Genomic DNA, 22,655 nt, shown 5'->3' with positions numbered 1-22,655 from the left:
GTTTATCATTACCCTAACTGTATTATCATTATTATTATTATTTAAGTGATTTCATCTTAACTAAAGTGTCGTGGATGCGTTGCATGTAATGATTGGCTAGTTGGTTTCTCATTCTTAGCTTTACACCAATCAGCGATCTTGTTACTGCAGGAAAGTCAACGACGATACAAAATGGCTCCAATAGGAAGTAGAGAGTCGAGCGTTCAGCGACAAATTCAGCAGGATTGGGCTAACAGAGAATACATAGAAGTAATAACGAGCAGTATTAAGAAAATAGCAGATTTCCTGAATTCTTTTGGTAGGTAAATGTAGTATGTAAGCTATACACGAGTCTACAATCGTACACTGCGACTCTCAGCAGTGAACTGGGAAGTAAACAATCGGTACAGAACGTCTAAATACATAGAAGGAAATTGGTGTTGTTCACAACACAGTTGGACGACTGTTACTACAGCCATATTAGTGTTCGAACACCAGTACAGCATGTTAGTGAGAAAATTTGGTAGTTATCTAACAATGTTGCTTTCAGTCAAGCGTCCATACTTTGACTATCGCCGACAAGACAGGGAGCCCAGGAACTGTAATCAACTGTACGGCAGTCCCTATGAGCGGGGGGGGGGGGGGGGGGGGTATCGGCTGGTATCTAGTATAAGAAATAGACAAGAGATGAAGGCTCCAGCCAGCTCACATTTTTAAACTCGAAAAAACAGTCAAAGGAATGAAAAATAAAATCTAAAATGAATACCAGCTTGAAGAATATTGTTTGCTTCTTCAAATTTCGCCAAAGCCATACCTATATTTTATTAATATCTGCAGAATAAATCAAGAAAACTACACAAATTGGCTCCATTTATGAATAATTAACGGTTGCCTCAAAAGCATGGCACAGTTAGAGACGTCGCCTATTCAGAATGTGTCAACAACCAATCACAAGAATGATTACGAATCACACCAAGTTTACGACTCTGTTAGCCTCGCTCAACTGGTTCGTAACCAGTCTTGTGATTGTGATCTTGATCACTGCGTTGTCAATTTCAGTGATGCAGCAATAGCTTTGTCATTTTCTAACAAAGTACAGACTGCCCCTGTCATATCACGGTAAAATATAAAATATGGACTGTGAGTGAGCACTGTGTCATTTTCTAACGTTGCTAGACAGATAGTTTCTTTCTTTTTTTTTGGTAAACTTGTGTCGCTGAAATCGATAACAAAACAGTAACTGTTGATCATTGACAGATTTAAACCTCACAATTACAGCTGGCCGAGTTCGACTATTTTTCCTGGCTGGGTTTGACTGTATTCCGTGTAATTTAATACTAGACAGTGGACTTTCCAACACAAACTATGTCCGATATGTCTTTCATAGAATGGCCTGTTCCCGGGGAAGGCTAAAACAGTGAAATTATTGTGTTTCTTTTTCTTTTCAAAAGGCTGTCGTGGTTTAAACATCAAAATAATAGTTTCTCCAACGACAATTGCCTGACTCAGCTCTTGGGAAGAAATCATGTAGTGGTGTTCCAAACACTAGATACTTGTCTGAAAGCCACATTGCTAGTTGACTAGCAAATCCAGAGTTTCGACTCTTTTCCAGAGACTTACAAACAATCTCTGAGTCATCATTTTTGATGTTATTTGTGATGAAAAGTGTTTAAAGATGACATTTTCAATAGTCAAGATAGCTTTTTAATATAATTTTAACTTAGTTTTAAAGTAACACTGATGGACACTTGTTTGTCTGTTATTGTTCAAGTGAACATATGTACTATTAGATCGAAAACAAAATATGTGGTGTTCAATCGCATAGGGTATGCATAATACCATTAGGCCACACTGATTTAATTTTATGGATGACATCCTCTGGAGACCCCAAAACTAATGCGAGAGGGCGAAAAAAAAAAATCCTGCTAAAAGCACAGGACTACGGAGCTGCTATTACGAATTGGACCACAGAACACAATGTATCAAAGAACAACAAGAAGTCTTTATTTGTAGGAGGCACATGTTGATATACACATCTCGTACTGTATTACTGTCACAGGTATAACCATTTCAGACAAGCTCTAGTACATGTAGTCATGATGAAGTACAACAATGTACCTTCAGTCAAAAACACTGCATGCAAGGTACAACATGGACATCATTTTCAGTACAAGTCAAGGCGGAATGTACATATCACTACTTTATAACAATAACTAACAAAACATTGCAATGATACAGAAATGTCCTTGCTTGCTCCTCTCTACACAGTAGGGGTTAGCTTTAACCAATCTCTCGTATAGCTGTGTAAACGTCATATCTCCCTGGTCGACGTCAATTGCGTACCAGTCTACAACAATCCCTCAGTTTTTCCTCTGAACTGTTATGCTCACGTATTTCTGGCAACGCAATACGCATGTGCAGAAGATTATTTACGACAAAATTGGCACGTTTTTAGATAGTCCAAAAAGAGTTTTACGACAAGCCGGCGCTTTGCGACAATATGAGTCGGCAAGTTCCGGACAGAAAACCGATCTGTAGAGACTCGTAGTTGGAGATTTTTTTTTTTTTTTTTTTTGAGAAAAGGCGAAAACTAATGCGCGCGTGGATGTCATCCATACAATTAAGTCGGTGTGGCCTTATATCATGTATCTAAAATTTACGGTTCACCTTAAAGCAACCCAGAAATGCAAAAGAACTACAGACCACAGTGCGATGAAATCAACAATTCACAGATACTGTACAGAGACTACACATTATTGCATAAGCACAGATTGAATTTCTCAAATCATGCAGACTATTCTGGAATCTATTTCAGAAAATAAAGTCTTTAATTTTGATAATGTAATCTGTTATGTTACAGATATGTCATGTCGATCAAGACTGGCCACACTGAATGAAAAATTAACATCTCTTGAAAGGCGGATAGAATTTATTGAAGCCAGGGTAAACACCATACATTAAAAGACATATATACTGTAAAATATTTTATTTTAGCTGGAATTAATTTTCGCTGAAAAGACTTTTTGGGTGTTTTGTATGGAATTTATTTTCACTGACTTTTGATGAGCTGAATGTAAAATATAGGAAAAAAAAGTATATATGCTGGATTTTATTTTCACTGAATCATCCCTTCAGCGAAAATAGCAAAAATTAATTCCAAGCGAAAATAAAATATTTTACAATAGATCACCTCATATTGTCTATTATTATTATTATTATTATTATTATTATTATTATGACCTTTGATGTACAAGAGTTGTCACCTATTGATAATTGATTATGTTGAAAAAGTAAATAAAAAGTATGCAAAGGAAGGGAAATTTATGGTCAACCGAAACATTACCTAGCTGTGAGTCAGCATCAATATATTTGTTATCCAGTGGCCACAATATTTACCCTTCTGCTTTGATTTTTTAATTACTGGGTGAAACTTACAAAACACATGCCTGCCTAATGAGAACACAGTAATTGTTGATGTTTTTATTTGCAGGTGACAAAAGGCGAGACTCTAACGTAACTGAAGCCCTGCTGGATAATTTGATCACTAGATATTACACATGTAGTAAGCAGTCAAAGGAAGCATGCAGACTGCAAACAATTATTACAGACTCCACTACACAGACTATACAACAAATGTTATGCAATTATACAATGCATTCTCCCCAAACAAAATATTCATTATGATGATTTACTTACAAGTATAAGGCCGATGCATTTCAACATTGAATATTGTATTGTATTGTATTGTATTAATGTTTTCATTTATGTAGTCAGCAAATCCTTCTTGTGCACAGTTTTTGTGTGTGGACATTGTTTAACAATTTCTTTAACGCATTTATTATATAACAGATATTGGTAATCTGTGGCTATCCGTGGGAGAAGGAAGGGGTTCATCAGTTGACGGGTTAAATATTAAGTTGAGAGTTTTTGAGATCAATAACACTGCAATTGCTAACAAAATTTCTGCCTCAGTTTTGTTCATACAGACCATTATATAATTTGTTTTTCAACATTTTCTTCCTTCCTTACGTCTTCTCAATTTTTTTTGTACAGGAATACAAGTTATAATTTGATTGTAAACAGAGATGTAGTCAGTTCCTGGTTCATACTGCATGTATGAACTCATGAATAATTAAAATTTACTACTAAATCTTAACAGAATGTACTTCTACTTTTTTGTCACACTATCTGTAAAGGACATTTCATTCCACCATGAGTTGCCCTGTATGTGTATGGCAACCTCTTGCTGTAGAAATCTCCACAGGCAATTGAAAATTTGTCCATTCACCCCTGTGTCTTGTATGTATGCAACCATGAGTGTATCGTTATATTAGTACAAAATTTAACATTTATCAATGTAAAACAATATTCAAAAGTAAAAAAAAAAATGTCCCCTTCTTTATTTTGTGACATTTCACCTCACAAGGATGAGGAAAATGCATGATTGGCATTCTGCCTTGAAGAACTTCTGACACAATGCACTTAGTGTCAAAATTAAAAAATAAATACTTTTTATGTTTGTTTACTGTCAAATAAGATGATTTAGGTTGCATTCATTTTATTTTACTTTCTGATTTTGATAACAGACTAATACAATTTTCAAGATAGGCCAGTTTTCAGATCAGTATTCCAAGTGCTGACGTTTTTATTTGCTGTCTTGAACCAGTCTTGTTTGCAGTACGAAATCTGATTAGTCATGAAGTGGGTTATAGCATTGTATTAAAAAAAATGTCTGGTTTCAGATCAGTAATCACAAGTACCGACATATTTATTCGTCTGGAACCAGATTTGTGATTAGTTGTGAAGTGGGTTACCAAGACTTGAGGATGCTGTAAATTAGAGTTGAATGTCTCTACGTAATGGCCAATGTATGTGATGAACTTCTGTAAATGTAGATATGTCAATTCTATGTTCAAGTAAGGATAAACAACTCAAATACCCTTCTAACTTTAGAACAGATTTAAAAGATGTTTTGGAGTCTTGAGTTTATCTTGTTATCAATTATATTGACAACATTGTTAGAACTCAGAGGAAATTGTTGTTTTTCCTCCTCCAGATACCTCATCCAGCTGTGTATTTAAATTTAATGATTTTAAACAGATGAGCATAGATTGGAAATCTCATCAGCAGAAACAAATCTTAATGCATATTGAAATTTATCGATTTCTTTGAGAAAAAGCAGCATTACTTGCATAGTAAATACCAAGGCAATGGTTCTTGTACTGTAAGTCTTTGCTAAGCAACTCTGCATTAGGGAATTTAAATATTGATTGTGTTCAACTTGCTGAATAATCATATACATTGTGATACGTATACAAATAACATATCTATAGAGCTCAAAATGGAAATTACTCTACAAGAATTATCCCAAAGCATAAAAACAAAATATAGTTCGTAGGAATACCCCAGACCTGATAAAGATAGAGATTTATAAGCACAGCAACAGGTCAAGTCCTTTTTTTGCCAGTGTCTTGTGTATTAACACCATAATCTGCATAAAGCAAAGTCATGTTCTTACCTGGTATAGCAATAAGCAATCTAATCACAAAGCTTCAGCAATTTGCAAGGACTTTCATGAAACTATTGATCAACCGTAATTTGAGCACCAAAGTTAACTGTCTCTTTTTCCAAAATATAACTCATAATTTGTTTATATATTACATGATTATGACATTAACATACATAAAACTGCACTAATGATTAGCAGAAAAAAAAGATGGTGTTTGAATGATCAACTTTTTAATACCATGACTTGTAAAGCCATGTGTCGAACACTATCCAAACCAAGTTTATGTGGCATGACGCTGCTTGTGTGGTCCACTAAGTCGCCGTGCGCCATCAACGACAAATGCAATTGTGTTAGTTTTGGTCACTAGAGGGCGTATAACCAGGTGGCATCTTTCGGGTTTTGCATGCGTACTATATTTACATTTGAAATATAGTACAGTGTTAGTTTTACTGCGTATGTTGTACCTACAAATTAACTTGTATATGAATAGTTCAAACCCAGTTTGCCGAGTAGCAATCACCTTGATTGAATTGGTATTTCACCTACCATAGTTACATCACGGCTGACAACATTTCTATCATTAATACAATTATTTTAAATATTTAGATTTAGCACATACAATGGGACAAAACGTATAAAGGCTTTCTATTGAATCGACCATTAATCGACCTCAAACGTGGTTCAATACTAGAAGTATACTGTGTATTAACGTCTAAGTACACGCCAAAGCGCCCGTGTTCAAGTTAGAGATGTTGGCATTGAACAGCTTTCGGTGCTGTATTTTATTCTATTCAGTATCTTCGTGGATGATGATATTGGGGACCATTGTATGTTCGGGTGTTTATTTAGGCTTCTTGAAAATACTACCGTATATCTACACAGATGTAGTTTTCAATAAGTATTACACCGTAAGCTAAGTATTTCGTTATTACTGTAAATTGAAAATCACGGCTAACTTGAATATATCAAAAATTGTAGTTTTTGTAGACGTGGCAGACTAAACGAATACTAAAAATGGGTTTATAATAGTGAGCCAGTAATTGTGACCTTGTTCCAGAGTTATTGGGGAATAGTATTTTCGAGCACAGGCTCTTGGTTCTAGACACACACAAAAAACATTGAACGAACAAGTCGACACAGCCCTCTATAGTCAGAAGTGGTGTCTCACTGAATTTGACACCTTGCTTGTCAATATTCTAGTAATGTAAAATCACATCTGTCCAGTCTTACTTTGTGGTTTTAATGTTTTGAGTACTGACAAGTAGGAGACATTGAAACAGTAAGCGCATAACAAGATGTTACGTTTCACCTTCCAACTTCATAAATAATACACCTTCATTGACAAGAGAGGAGAACTTGATAGAGTGTCGCTAAAAGTACTTGTATATTGTAAAATAATCCAAATCTGATTACGGTTTTTGGAAAATGAATAATAATAGATTACAAATGATATGAGTTTCTTTGAAACTTTATTATATTTACAATAATAGAAAACACGTCCTCTGAAACACGTTTAGTAGTTTAGAATTTCTGTGCATTTTGTGTGGTTTTTCCTTAATATATATATGTGGTCTTTATTTACAAGTTCAATGCCATCGGCCCATAAAGTATACGCATAAATATTCTTAAATTACAAATAATCAGCAATATCGCTCCTAAGTTTCAATGTGTGATAAGCATAGGCTGCCAAACTTTTAATTATATTGGTTTCTTGTGAAGTTAATAAATCTACAAATTTATGAAAAGATGGAGGGTTGAAATAGTATTTTGGAAGATACAATTGACGAAATTCAGAATAAAATGGGCATACTAAAATAAGTGGTATTCGTTTTCAATTTGATTTGCATCACAGACTTTACAAAGCCGATGGTCTCTCTCAAGAGTTCCCCTGTCAATTTCGATGCGCAGGCTATGCAAAGAGCAACGAAAACGTGCTAAGGTTTTTCTGTGGACGTTTATAGTGACCGAAGTAAGATATTTTTCTCGCTGTAACGCTGTTTTAAATTCGCGATATGTCACGAGTTTCTCAAACGTGCATATGTCACTTAGCCAGTTATGCTGCAAGTAACATTTAAATCTAACAGTAAATGTTTCCATAAACGTGCTTGTATTGTTAACTTCCTGACTGTACCAACAAATTTGCATATTACAAATAAACAACAAATTCTTTATATCAGTGATCCATGTATGCTTATTTCTAACTTCAGACTCTTCTATACTGTAAAGCATAACATAGCATTTACGGGGATATCTATTGTGGGGCATGTTAATTAATTTTGCCCAATATTTTGCACAGCGTTCGTCGGTAAACAGAAAAATGGGATACCTCCCACACTCACCCAATAAACAACTGTTTGGGGATGTTTATGAGACACCAAGGTAATACCTACAAGCAAGAAACTGAATTTTGTTCGAGGCAATCATACTGTCGACACCCCCAAGTTTCAGCACTATATGTTAAAATTGGCAAAATCTTGGAGTCAAAAAGTTTAAAAAATACATCATAATTAAGGGGACCTGTTTTGTCACTTATTTTCATAATGGCAAACATGGCCTTTTTGGCTTGTTGTGCTAAAACCTTTGTTGCTCTCGACCATAGAAGTCTACAAGAGAATACAACCCCAAGATATTTATAGTAGGAAACTGCCTCGATTTCTTCACCTTTATAAAACCATTTTTCATTCTTAGACAAGTGACCACCAGCTTTAAAAACCATAACTTTTGCTTTTCCCTATTCACTTTCATTTTCAACCTGTCACAGTAACTACTTAATATTTTAAGAGATCTTTGCAACCCGATCACCGTATCTGAAAACATTGCTACATCATCTGCAAATAATAAGCAGAAAAGTTCGACAGGGTCGGGGGATAGCTGTAAGCTATGATCATTGATCATGCGGCGTTGCTGCAATTCAAAAGTTCTTTTGTGAAAATAAAAATAAAAAATGACTTAGCATGCAACCTTGCCGAGACGCCTACAGGACAGTAAAAATATTCGTTTTTTCCATTTGGGGTGCGGACACAAGATTTCACGTTTGAATATATGCTGCACACTATTTTAAACCCGTTTATATCCCATTTAACAGAATACTAGTATAAAAATACCACAACCTTTGTCTATCAATAGTGTCAAAAGCCTTCGAAAAATCGACGAACGCACAATAAAATTTTCCCCGTTTTCTGGTAATGTACTTTTTTTTGAATAATTGCCTGCATAATAAAAATGGTATCAAACGTTGAGTAACCCTTCCCGAATCCCGCCTGTGCTTCGTCGATCTTTCCAAGTACTTCTGCCCAAAAATACAGCCGTCTATTTAGTACGGAAGTAAAAATCATTTTACCAAATATACTGAGCAAGAGAATTGGAATGATGACAATTGCTCTTGACCAGACGTTTTCAAATTCAAATATTTGGTTTAAAATGATGTTTAAAAATGGGGCCAAGGTAGGAAAAGAGTTTTTAAAGAATTCGCCAATCAGCTCGTCGGGGCCTGCAGATCTACCATTTTTAATACTAGCAATGATATGACTAATTTCGTCAGCTGTGATAGGCCCATTTAAGATATCCCAATCAATTTCCAAAGTGCTAGGTTGAAATTCGTCAACTAATTTATTTAAGTAGATCTTGGAACTCGTCTGCAAGAGCAAAGTTATTCTCTGCCTTATCGCCTGCAAAAAGCGTACTAAAGTAGTCATACCATTTAGCTGGTGTGATAGACATATTTGGTTTGCCAGAGAAAGGGTTATTTAGTCGTCTAAATGACGACCAAAACAGATTTGTATCAGCGCATATCAAATTTGACTGGATTTGATCTATATGTTGGCGTTTTTTGTCTCGGCAAACATACTTAAACCTTTTACTCAATAAGTGGTATTCATGTAAATGAGTTGGGTTATTGGTATTACGAAATTTGCGTAACAATCTGTATTTCTCTTTTTTGTATTTGTTTACAATCATTGTCAAACCAAAGTGGTTGTTCTGTATATGTGTTTGAAATTTTCTTTTTCATACCACATTTATCAACTACAGATCGAATCAAGTCTTCAATTATATTAACAGATACACCTGTATCGAGATTTACATTTTCAGAAATCGGGTTTAACCTATTTTGTATTTCCTCGGTATATAATTTGCTCATGAATGAATCAGAACGTGTATGCAGCCATACATACTTAGTTAGTTGACCATTTTGCATACAATTTGCATTAACATAAAATTGTTAATGTACAGACCCATGTACACTAAATACAAGTGGGAGATGATCAGACTCTGTACGGGTCATAATAAAGAAATCAGTGATATCGGTAAATAAAGCCGTCGACACAAGAACATAGTCAACCAGACTTGCCCCGTTGCTTGAGATTCATGTAAAGTCACTAACACCTGCATCGCTGCCTACTCTACTATTCAACATATGCAAATTGTGTGAGCAGCAATGAGATAACAAAGTACGACCAAAATTGTTAGAAATGTTATCTTTTGTTGCACTTGGAATGTTGAAAGTGTTTTTTCCTTAAAAAATCCTGCAACACTAAACAATCTTGGGAAACTTATTTTCTTTCCCATGAAATTAAGATCTGAAATTCTTTGTCTCAAGGCCTACATTATGTAAATTATAATGCTCTGTAATTTCTAAGTTATTTATTCATTTATTTCTCTAGTGATCTGATTTGCACAGACCACATGTCTTGTACATTTCGGCCGCTGGCCTTTAATACTAAATAAATTACATTATACTGCCAATACAATGATAACACCTGTCTTCAGTATACATGTACCTGAGTATTTGATAAATTACCTGCGTTTCGTATCTATTCAAATATGTAAATTATCGTTGGGACCATATCGTACTCTGATTGGTTACTGACTAAGTAGTCAGGTGCTTATAGGTAGAGTGTTCTATTGTATTCAGTCTCGGTTGCAAACAACTCGCGATGTATTTTTTGTTGTTGGTATTAAAGATGGAATAGTACGAGTAATAGTCGCGTATACCGCATTTAATGTTGGTTGTGTAATTTGTTTGAATAACTGAAGTTGAGTAGAGATTAATAATACTAGTGACGAGGACGAATATATATATTTATTTACATACGTATAAAATGTGGCATGCGATGGGTGATTATACCATTAACCTAAAGCTTATCCTATTGCCACTCCAGCATGCATAATGATATATCCCTTAGCCACCTCGGCATAAATATTGGTCTCTCCCTTAGCCATCCAGCATACATAATGGTACTAGTATATTCCTTAGCCATTCCAGTATACACAATGGTATATTCCTTAGCCACCCAGGCATAAATATTGGTCTATCCCTTAGCCACCCCGGCATACATAATGGTCTATCCCTTAGCCACCCCGGCATACATAATGGTGTATATCTTAGTCACCGCAGCATATATAATGGTCTATCCCTTAGCCACCCCGGCATACATAATGGTCTATCCCTTAGCCACCCCGGCATAAATATATAGGTCTATCCCTTAGCCACCCCGGCATACATAATGGTCTATCCCTTAGCCACCCCGGCATACATAATGGTGTATATCTTAGTCACCGCAGCATATATAACGGTCTATCCCTTAGCCACCCCGGTATGCATAATGATATATCCCTTAGCCACCTCGGCATAAATATATAGGTCTATCCCTTAGCCGTTCCACCATACATAATGGTGTATCTCTTAGTCACCCCAACATACATATTGGTCTATCCTTCAGCCACCCGGCATACATATTGGTCTATCCTTCAGCCACCTCAGCATACGTAATGGTACTAGTATAGTCCTTAGCCATTCCAGCATACACAGTGGTATATCCCTTAGCCATCCCAGTATATATAATACCAGAAATACCAAAGTCGTGAAAACCAAAACCATATTTTCATTTTCGTTTCATCTTTCCAATTGTTGTCAATCGATATTAGTCTCATATCGAACGGGACGCGACGCGACGACCACTGCCCTTTAAAGCGCGGTGGTCGTCGCGCAGCGCGTGTTCGAATTTCATGTAAACAATGTATTTTACACGCGTTGTGTATGTCGTTATGAGTCCCATATCGAACAGAACGCGACACGACGACTGCCGCCCTTTAACATCACATCGTGGTCATTGTAAAACACATTTCAAATCTGTTTTATTGTTACACAAACAATTACACTTTTCACTACCATCACCACGTGCATCAGCAATACAAAATGTAAATATTGTCCTTTACGCCTGGTGTCTCGGATATCCGCATTCGACCAAATATAGGTCGAGAACTCCTCTCAAACCATACAAAGGGAAAGCCAATTTTGTATGTCGTCCATTTCGTTTATAGAACATAACGCCCGTCGCCTCGCGGAGTCAGTCATAGCACGACCGGGATTATAATCGCTTTTCCGATGCAGTTCATGCTACATCAGCGCACAATTACATCATACATTCGTCGAGTATATTTACACTACCACGTGCAAATCCGATGTTCAGTGTCTCAACTAGGTCATAGCTGGTTAGTGTTCCAATGCGGATATATATTGTCAGACACCGTGCACTTTCTGGTCTTGTAAAGAACCATGTTCAATAATGACGTCAAGACGAGTGATTGAACCTCTACGCGGGACATCGGACCAATAGGAATCATTCACTGGACTTTCGTATGTATCGTGCAATCGACACGGAAATCCTGCAATTAATATTCAAATATCAGTAGAAGATAGCAGAAGACAGTGCAGTTTGAAATATTTGTGAGAAATTTTACAAGCACAACATTTATGACCGAAAGCCGCCTTCAGCAAGTCTGATAAATGTCAGAACAACAGACTTGCTCACTAATTTACTGAAAACTTTGGTTTAAGTTCTTAGACTAGGAGAACCGTCAGTATATATCGTCTTCATCATCACTGTCACTGACAAGCAGTCTTGATTGACTTTATTTTATCTTCTTTCTTTCCTATTTGGGAATGTCAAAGACAACCAGTTACAAGAATCACCACTATATTCATCTCTTAAGCTCGTCTAAATACGTGACACTTGACTTTTTTAAGCAGAGTTAACTCTTGTGATAACTTCAATATATTTGTGCATAGTGTTGGTGTTCAGGAGTCTCAATCTGGGTGTGGTACAGAGTAATATTTTGACAGAGTGGGATTTTATATAGGATTTATTATTATAAAAATATTCTACTAATACTCGTTTTGTTCCACTATTTCTTTCGTATAAATTCATGGCCTCTGTACACACGTATATATTTTCACTTGGTCCTTATTCAGCCTCTTTTCTATAACCCCCACCCCCCGCAATAGTATAAATTTCTAACGACCCCACTCTAGATCCCTCCAACGTCACATTCGATGATAATGAATGGTCATTTAAACAATAGTCTTCTAGATTTGGTAGATTTGGTCACGCCGCTTATTATTCAATTCATATTGTAGCAAGTGTCATGATTTATATTTTCATGTATTTCGGTGAGGCCGTTTTTTGCAGTTATGAGCGACTTTCACTGATGACCCCTGGATGATCCACACCTGCTCGTAACTTGTCATGATCAGGTCCATTCGTATGTTAGGGAATTAGTGATTGGAACAACTGGCTGATATAATGGTCGACTATGGAAGTTGGTTAAGTCAACAAGGCACCGATAAGTATGAGAGTTATGTCCCGACATCGGGGGCAATTAATCTGACATTATGGCTGTTGAGTACTTTGCGTGATTGATATGTGTGAAGGCCACGCCTTAGAGTCTTTTAACTTCTCTGTAATTGGTTAACAGTTGGAATGTGAATAAAACCGATCTCAGTTAGTTGTGGCAAGCTCTCGACAAGGAGGCGGCCGTGGGAGAGTAACAACGCGGCTGAGACCAAATGTGACACGATTCGATTCTCTGTGTGTCTTTCTTTGTTCGATAGAAAGGTGGAGAATTCCCCGAACTTAGTACCTCTGACGTGAAGGTTAATAACACTCATTTAATTTTTCATACAGGACTGGACACGTGTAGTACTCAGTCCCAATTACAATGTATAACAGATAATTGAAAGCATTTCGTATATATATATCATATCGTTGTGTCTCCGTTCAAAATGAAACTGAGTTGCCGGGACATAACTTTGAAGGATACAACATCGACATTAACATTATCTCTGTCATTAATGTAATAAAATAAGTTTATGAACTTTTACAGTAATGATTAATATGGCATAATATAAAAAAAACTAAATTGTAGTTTAAGATTGGTTTAAAATAGTTTATAAAGCGTACATACCTGTTGTGGTAAGTACCGGTCTTTGGGCAAGTCGTTGTTTTCTAGCTGCCTGTTTGTCACGGATAATCTGCCCAATGCCATAGCGCATGCAAGTATACGTTACAAGAATCACAATGACCGCAGCCAATCCAATCGAGATACCGACAGTAGTTGGTAATGAGACTTCAGTCGTGCCATCTGTAAAGAATGTTAATATGAGAAGATACGTTATAGTACGCACAATTGTGCGAGCGATAAATATAATAATAATAACTTTGTAACTCCACAATTACCATCTGTGGGTAATGTATAGTAAGCAAAATACTACAATAAAGAAAAATACAATAATAATACTATAAAGAAAAGATTACAAAAAATAGTACACTGGTGAAAAATCAAATGTTTGTAAACTTTACTTTTTGTATATTGTTTATTGAAGGTATTTAACTATAGGAAAACTGTTGTTGCATATGTTTATAACAATTGTATATTCTATTCTGTTTATATTTATTATGTTACATTCTATAAACAGCAATTTTCTTCTACTTATTGTTATAGAGTATTCTTAATTTTACGTTTACCACGAAAGAACGAAATGTATTGCAGAAAACGCATAATAATAATGCATTTTACAGCCTCCACTGGCCCGGCGGTAGTTTGCGATAGAGCACCACACGCCAAGCATCATAGTGCAAATGTCTGACAAATCGAACCATGGGATTGTTCGATGCGACCTCAGCATCTATAACTTATTCTCTCTTGCAATTTTTCTTCAAAAACCTTGTGTTTCTTTGCCATTTATTTAAGCATTAACGCTCACAGTCGTACAATCTGATATTATATGACGCCATTTTATGTAACTGTCAAGACAATTCAATGAAAATTAAATAGCGCTTGTTTCCGTTAATGAAATTGGTTATTAAATTTCACCGGCACGTATACTTGACGAAATTACATAGGTCAATTGACAATGCTTCAAAGCTGGCCACGCTCACATCGTCTGATTACAATGGTTAGAATTATGACACTGACCGACTTACCACTATGATACTGACACTTGTCTCCGAAATATTCACCGCCGTAACAAACACATATTCCGGAGTCTGCGATGCACTCACCACCGTGCATACACCCGCCATCAAAACGACAATCGAAAAACAAATTACGACCTCGTTCTACAAGTAACAAAAACAACTATTAACTAATGTTTCAATTAAGATACTGTATACGCCGCAATCCCAATACAACAATCAGAATTTGTTATTAGAATATAATATAATATAATACAATACACGTCAACGAAATTAATGTTCTCGTTCAAATAATTAATTCGACATGTAACAGGTTGCAGGAGAACATCAATGAAATTGATTTTAAATTCTGTAATTTATTTATTTAATCTGTATTTATACCAATAAATAACTTTTTAAAACTATTGTCTACAGTCAGCTTACTTTCTTTGAAGTATAGAATTTTGATGGTATTGATATTCAAATCATGATGTCGCACATAAGCTGCTTTCAGGTGTAAGTTGAACATATATTCAGGAACGTTTTGGTGTCATACCATGCGGTATAAAGAAAAGCAGTTCTGAGATAACTGATGGTGGATCAGGTGCTTTTCACTTTGGAGATCATGGGAACAATGAACTCAATTTACAAAATATGCATCTGACAACACAAATCTTCCAAGAAATCATAGCGATTGGGACGATCACTTCGTAAAGTACATTCACTTAGGTGACTACTCCATAACTTTTCCATATGTTACACTTCGGGTTACTATATTTATAATGATGCGAATTTTTTTTTTAAAATCAGCCATGGACGATTTCGTGTACTATGTACATTGCATTAAAGCGGAAGGGTCGTCACCTGCGCACGCACGGGAATTGAGTACTGAGCGACGATAACAACACATGCTAAGAGCGCAAAGGCTCATTGGTATACGCTTGTTTGTAAACAATATAATGACACGCTATGGACACCTGACGCATGCGTGGGTGACAACTGTCCACTAGTACTAGCGTACTAGTATATAGCTTGCAGATGACTAGGCATATGTGAATATTGTGCTTGCTGACCCAAGGTTATAAATGTCCAGCAAGATGCGGGTACTATGAATAGAATATTGTGTGTTTTATTGATTTTATTGATATTTGACTCATTTGTAACTCCCTGTGCATTTTAATAAAATACTATGGTGACATAATTATATTTGTATTTAGTGAATACTCAATATTTCGTCTCATGAGATAAACATGGTAATGGCACACACTTGTTAACGCAGACGACAGTCTTTTAATTAGTGAAATCTTTGACATGTAAAAATAACTTTCCTTATTCAGGTTCAAAAGTCTGAATTTATTCAACTGTTATAAAAGTTCACACTGTAAACCAACATTCAAGCTATTGGATAACAAATATCTGGATCACTATCATTTGTTCAGTAATTTTGTAGTATCATATAATATAATATAAAATATTTAAAGGTACATCTTTACGCCTTACCATATTCACAGTGTTTACCATAAAACTTCGTATTACACTGACACATCATATTGTTGTCTGGAAACTCTATACAATGTCCACCATTCGTACAACCACCACACATATCACCAGTTACTATAAATACAAACACATATATCGAATATCAATGCAAACATAAATGTATACTACTTGACGCCAATCCATATATTATCATATCAAATGAATGATATAACATATTTAAAAATCAATTATTCCAAACATATTGTCAGCTACACATACATATTTCTAGTTTACTGCACAGTGTTGTTGAAAAGTATATGTATCTTGAGACATTAAATAAACACAGGTGTTCTGACAGAACATTTTTTTGCGAACTTGACAATAGTTGAATTCACAAAACAAGACCGAGTTCTCAAATCATTGTAAATGGAACATACCACATTAAGTGAAATTTATCTACGATTTTATTCAAATCAAATTCAAAGTTTATGGGCTAATATTTGAAATTTTCATAATATGTTTTTAGATACAGTTTGTCTTTTACTGATTAATTTCGACTGATATCAAGTTGAATCTCAATTTTTCAAAAAGTATCCAGTCTAGGAAACAGTTGTATGTTTGCTTCCTATTCCTGAATTAGAACTAGTAATGTCAGTTTCTCCAACTATTTGAGAGGAAGCGTATTAGCTTACAGTGATTGTGCCGTTTTAGATAGACGTCTATGATATTGTCACGGCGACCAAATAAATTTACATTTTGCTATTTCAATTGTTCGCCAATTTCCATCTTCTTTCGTCATTACTTGGCCTCTGTATACATGGCTCCATTCGTTACGTAGTCTCGCATAACAATTGAAGCAGGCTCACATTTCAATGTGATTTTCTCCCAAATGAGATTATAATTCGAGATATTCAAAAAATAGCACGCGTTCACTATTAATTTGAATTAAGATTCATCAATACAGATTCACGAACGTGGGTGGTTTTAAAGTGGACGCACAGGAATGTTCACGTGAAAACACGTTCTATCGCCCATGTGTTAGCAAAGGGAAAACTATCGTATCTTTACAAATATAACTGTATCTAAATATAGTCTCCGACACATTGTTTCAAAACAATTCACAGACATTTTTGAAATAAATATCTTATTTTACTTGTCCTCATATGACCTCGCATATGTCCTTGTATAGCAAAAAGCTATCTATTTTCAAAATATAAACAACAATCGAAAGATATTCACGAAACTACTGTACAGTATCTGATATATATTCACTTGTCAGCTAATCATCATTTTATGGTGCACATTTAACAACCAATCAAACCTACCGCACTGAGCTCATCAAGTATATATTGCATCGCATAAATTATATATACAGTCAAAAAAGCTATCTATTTTCAAAATATAAACAACAATCGAAAGATATTCACGAAACTACTGTACAGTATCTGATATATATTCACTTGTCAGCTAATCATCATTTTATGGTGCACATTTAACAACCAATCAAACCTACCGCACTGAGCTCATCAAGTATATATTACATCGCATAAATTATATATACTAGATTCAATTGTTTCGTGATGTATTATTACAGACTTGAATAACCTAAACATCTGGAGTTTTAATACACGAACACGTATGTCACACACGTACGCTAGTATTTCTTCTGGTGTATTACTGCTGTGTTCAACAGAAAGGCATTTGATTAAGTGCAATGCAGTCAATCTCGCATGCCGGACTTATTGAAAACACGAAGCTCAGACTACTGAGAATCTAATCACGGCGGATCTACAGCGATCTTGATTTTCTATTGCATGTAAGCCATATAAGCCGTGTGTACGAATTGTATTTTGTAGTTACTGTGACGTGTGACGCTAACTAAAAATCTTATCTCTGTGTATGTATGCCTGTACTGTCTCCATATAGTTTCAAGTACTTGCACACTGCCCCCCTTCAATATGGTTCTGTGACAGGTACACATGTATAAATAACAAACATATATTGCAAACATATATACACCCGCAAGACGTATTAATGGTCGATTTGGTTGGAAACATAATATGTATTACGAACACGTACAAAACAATTGGTAAGTCTATTGCCCTATTCATTACATTATCTATGTATTACGTTGTTACAAAGGTCATGTTTGCCAGTAGCATTCTATTATTTGATTGCTGCGTGTTTTTGACTTTACAGATTATGGCGACTGTGTGTGATGATGTTTCTCCTTTAGTTCGTTTTTCATCGGAAATTTGCTGGACGATACAGGGGATAATCTAGTATTTTGGGTACCACGAGAACCACATGCATCGCCATCGTTCAGTGGTATGGATTTCCGATTTCCAAAAGAAACAATGCAATAGACTATTAAATTGATACGCACTGCACCCCATGTGTGGAAGCTGATGTTCTATAATCGGCATATGTGCAAAGGATATTTAGATTATATGCAGATGCTTAATAATAATGACAATTTTGCAGCTGGTACCGAAAAACATATAGATATGATATAAACATTATTTACATTATTATTCTGCTTTTTGTTTCATTTTGTAATTTATTCAAATCACTAAACGTGCTGTGACATTAGACATATATAACAAAATAATTCCTTTGTATATTGAACAGTAAAATGTCATGGTGTTAATTTCCTAAATAGACTTTAGTATGAATTTAATAACTTATCACTCGAAGTAAGCACTGCATGAAATGGCGTATTTAGAAATAGTTTTTTTGTTGAAGCAACAAGCAGTAAAATATTAAATATATTGTCACGTCTACACAGCTGTGATAATCGCTACATTTACATTAAGACTGATAAATTGTGCAGCTGTGAACCGCAGCATCACGCAGTATTTTACAGGACATCTTTTGGGGAATATGTAGTCCAATGTCTCATTCATAAAGGCCCCACATGTTTCCCCAAATCACAGTTAAATCTTTTCTCCAAATTGGCAATGTGCGGGTATGAAATGACGAACTCACTGAATACATTGAACAAGTCAGGCGAGTCAGGCAAAGAAATTTAAATGATTAAAGGTCATGTGACACTATATACATATATAGAGGCTTGGAATGAATATATCATGTTGAAATTAAATACATCGATGGCAGAACATTATCGTCATCCTCATTACAAAATCGTCATCGAATATTCGGATTATGTAAGACTACACAATTAAGATTTTAAATATATTATAAAATGCATGTTGTTATGTATAGTAGAATAATATCAAACAATCTGAAAAAAATATATAAAAATGTGCGTATGTCGTGTGAATTCACGAGTGATTTCAATATAATTTTAACTCTTTACCACTAACATCAGACATATACTCACCGGTGATATCGGCGATAGCTGTAGATAACACGCATATGAATTCTGCAACAAATAGAGGATAACTCATGGCCAACTCGGAACTGCTGAAAATAATGGGAAACAGAGTATGTCACTACGTGCACATCACCGACAATATGCTGAATAACTCGACGGTATATCGATTCAATACGCGTAGTTGTCGGTGTCTGGCGGCACGAAGACAATATCCAACGGCATTATTAGTGTGTATTCACCATCGGTTCATTTTGCGCGGTGTGTCTCATCCACGGCAACATATGTTGTTATTAGCGTAAGTCTCGATGGGTAAATATATTAGTACGTTAAATATAGAATGACGCTGATTAATGCTGAGGGTTGGTCATGATGAAGGGGGTATCGGAGACTCAACTCACGTACACTTACTTAATTACGGAAATTCAATATACATTAATGCTATTATATCTATACCACGATACGCAACATTTTCTGGCTGCTATAATACTACAGCACAGCATTAATTCGCTTACAATATGAGCCAGTTAGAAATTGTGTTGGATATAATACTAGTTTCTACATCACCGACAACAAAGACGTCGCTAAATATACAACTCATCGCCGATCGTAGCTGCATCACGATTCCAACAGTAAACTATAATAGCTGGCTAGCAAGTTAATTAAAATTCTCGACATAACAGTGCTTGTGATCTCTATCAGCGATATTGGAAAATAATGCACCGAGTTTGTTCGACAGTGAGATCGAATTCTACTCATCTCATGTTATCAGAACATTTCCGTCACTGTGTATGCCGTTGCAAAACAACTCTTGTTTAGAATGCAGTGGTTTGACGTCATGTCAAATGAATATAACTTTCACTGTTTTTTCGTCACACGATAAATTGGGAACGGACCAGTAACACAGTATTGGGTTAAACCCGTAGCCATATATGAATATACATTACTGCAAATACACATTGGAAACCACACATACGTGTTATAGAATACACATATACTGTATATATGTATTAAATTGAAATGTATCTTTCAATACTCAACGTCCACCTTTTCAGGCGGTGTGAGTTACATCCAAACATACAGATAGTATGCAACTTTAGTATGAGAACTACTTAAAATTCGGTTAAAAAGTTGGACTTTAAAATGTTATAATCTCGTGTTTATATGCATTACCGTTACTAGAACTGAGAATGTGCCAGTTGTCGGGATTATCATGATACGACATTATATAGAAATATAGAATAATATAACAAATAGTATGTCACGACTACAATTAATCATCACTAGTGTCCAATCACTGACCAATCCCGTTACAGTAGTGAAAGCCTGGATACATTGGAATTTGGAGTTTGAAAAATCTGAAATTATCAATGAATATATTCAAACCTACTTAATATATATTAAATATTGAGAAACTATTCACGTAGAACAAATATAACACGACTATTTTCCAATTAAGTATAGATTAGTATACATGCTCAATTATTCTGATGCACATACAAGATAACGAAATTTAGTGAAAAAGTGGATTTAATACATATTAAACAATTCAGGCGCGGCGGCATATCACGTAACTAACAGAGCAATATATGCATTATCAATGCTCGTTTGATTTGAGATGACGATAAACGAGGCATGACGTAAAAGTTAGATTGCGCTGCAACATTCCAATATACTTGAGTGTACATTGAATATTCATAGGTTACAAAGGTCACAGTGGACGTGATAAGACAAGAATAACTTCAACTCTGAACGCGGTCAGATAACAATGTGATTTTACCGATCGTATACATATATTCGGGCACATGCATAAATTAATTGCAAGCAAATGAATATTTAGTATGCGTGTTTCACTATAGTATTATACAATGTGAATATTCGTGTTAAACAGATCGACGAACTCTACAATATGGGTGTGCATGGGAGTTGATTATGGTCGAAATAAAGTTTGACAACTGAGAATTTCAAAACGAAAATTGTTTTATTTCCAAGAGTTAAATTGAAGAAAGCTATCACTCAGAATACAATTGGCCCAACGATGAAAATGTGTATGTATGTGTGTGTTCATGTGTGGGGAACTGAAACTGGAGTAGACGTACCAGGACATCAATTATAACTGACATACTATGATACGTAGAATCACTGACACAGTCTCGAAATTTGTAAACAAATCACGAGATGTGACCTTTAATAACACTGAATATTAGAACAGCTTCTACACAGCGTGGTACATAGTAGACTGCCTCTGTGTCGTACATGTATCTGTATTTAAATGTCTAGACAGGGCAAGCAAGTATAGCACGGTACAAAAGGAAATCAATTAGCGTATTATAGCTCGGGTCATGATAAACTCCCAAAATATATTGACCCACTCTATGGGCGAGTGTGCCACAGACCAAGAAACTGAATAGTAAAAGTCGAAGCTGGGAGTCAAAACCACGGGCCAGTATTCACTAGTCACTAAAGGTTGAGATTTGGAGGCAACATTCTTATGGTTTGTTGGTACTTGTCACGGTGTTCAACCGGACCTAGATGCATCCCAATTCCACAATGCCATTATAATTGGACTATCGCTTCACAACCCTGTCACGTACTCCCGAAAATGGGACATGGATCCTGTGACAAAATACACTGTATGTGTGGTCCTCGCTAAAAATACAGAAACAGTGGCATACAACACCTTGCGCAAAAAATAGTTGACACACAACATTTTGCATAATTATATTAAATATTGGAGCATCTTCAAAAATATATATGAAATAAACGGTTATTTTATAAACCGTACGGTGATAGTTTACAACCAATTCATATCAGCGTGGTACATACATGTATACACAATCACAGTATTAAATTTGTTTTATGAATATAGCGCAAACTTTCTAGCAAAACATAATAAGGTAGTTTTTCACCTATTAAAGTTGAATGAATTATTTTGTTTCAGCACGATCATTACAAATCACAGATTAAATACCCGACCCCTCAAAAGAGTTCATACGAAATCCACCTCACGCGTCAGTGGAGCACGTCTTCAATTGAATAAATGTGATGCAATTACAAATGACTCCCAGTCTCTAGAACAATCACGTCCAGTTGTGTAGTCCTGGGCGAAGCTGTCACTGTC

General features: G+C 35.6%; 2 protein-coding genes across 2 annotated transcripts in view; one reads left to right on the top strand and one right to left on the bottom strand.

Annotated features, from left to right (window-relative positions):
* Positions 1 to 129: 129 nt before the first annotated feature.
* On the top strand, positions 130 to 3,939 carry LOC100373727 (putative protein BRICK1-B). Its single transcript, XM_002737788.4, has 3 exons — positions 130 to 298; positions 2,840 to 2,922; positions 3,470 to 3,939. The coding sequence occupies exons 1-3, from the start codon at positions 172 to 174 to the stop codon at positions 3,494 to 3,496; spliced, it is 237 nt and encodes a 78-aa protein (XP_002737834.1). The 5' UTR covers positions 130 to 171; the 3' UTR covers positions 3,497 to 3,939.
* A 6,611-nt stretch (positions 3,940 to 10,550) lies between these two features.
* LOC100376072 (uncharacterized) overlaps positions 10,551 to 22,655 on the bottom strand; it is a 13,909-nt gene continuing 1,804 nt past the window's right edge. The window contains exons 2-6 of the mRNA XM_006820229.3: positions 19,544 to 19,623; positions 16,222 to 16,335; positions 14,752 to 14,886; positions 13,733 to 13,909; positions 10,551 to 12,154 (exon numbers count right to left, since the gene is read on the bottom strand). Coding sequence (XP_006820292.1) covers positions 12,009 to 12,154; positions 13,733 to 13,909; positions 14,752 to 14,886; positions 16,222 to 16,335; positions 19,544 to 19,610 — 639 coding nt within the window. The 5' untranslated portion in view covers positions 19,611 to 19,623 and the 3' untranslated portion in view covers positions 10,551 to 12,008. The remainder of the gene's footprint in view (positions 12,155 to 13,732; positions 13,910 to 14,751; positions 14,887 to 16,221; positions 16,336 to 19,543; positions 19,624 to 22,655) is intronic.

Source organism: Saccoglossus kowalevskii, chromosome 3 (assembly GCF_978046115.1).
Source record: "Saccoglossus kowalevskii chromosome 3, keSacKowa6.1, whole genome shotgun sequence".
NCBI lineage: Eukaryota > Metazoa > Hemichordata > Enteropneusta > Harrimaniidae > Saccoglossus > Saccoglossus kowalevskii.
This window is presented reverse-complemented; position numbering and strand designations above follow the sequence as displayed.

Excerpts from the sequence above, each read along its gene's own strand:
- LOC100373727 (XM_002737788.4), top strand. The coding sequence starts at position 172 with ATGGCTCCAATAGGAAGTAGAGAGTCGAGCGTTCAGCGACAAATTCAG. Across the intron at positions 299-2,839 it reads AGATTTCCTGAATTCTTTTG|ATATGTCATGTCGATCAAGA; the intron begins GTAGGTAAATGT and ends GTTATGTTACAG. Across the intron at positions 2,923-3,469 it reads TAGAATTTATTGAAGCCAGG|GTGACAAAAGGCGAGACTCT; the intron begins GTAAACACCATA and ends TTTTATTTGCAG.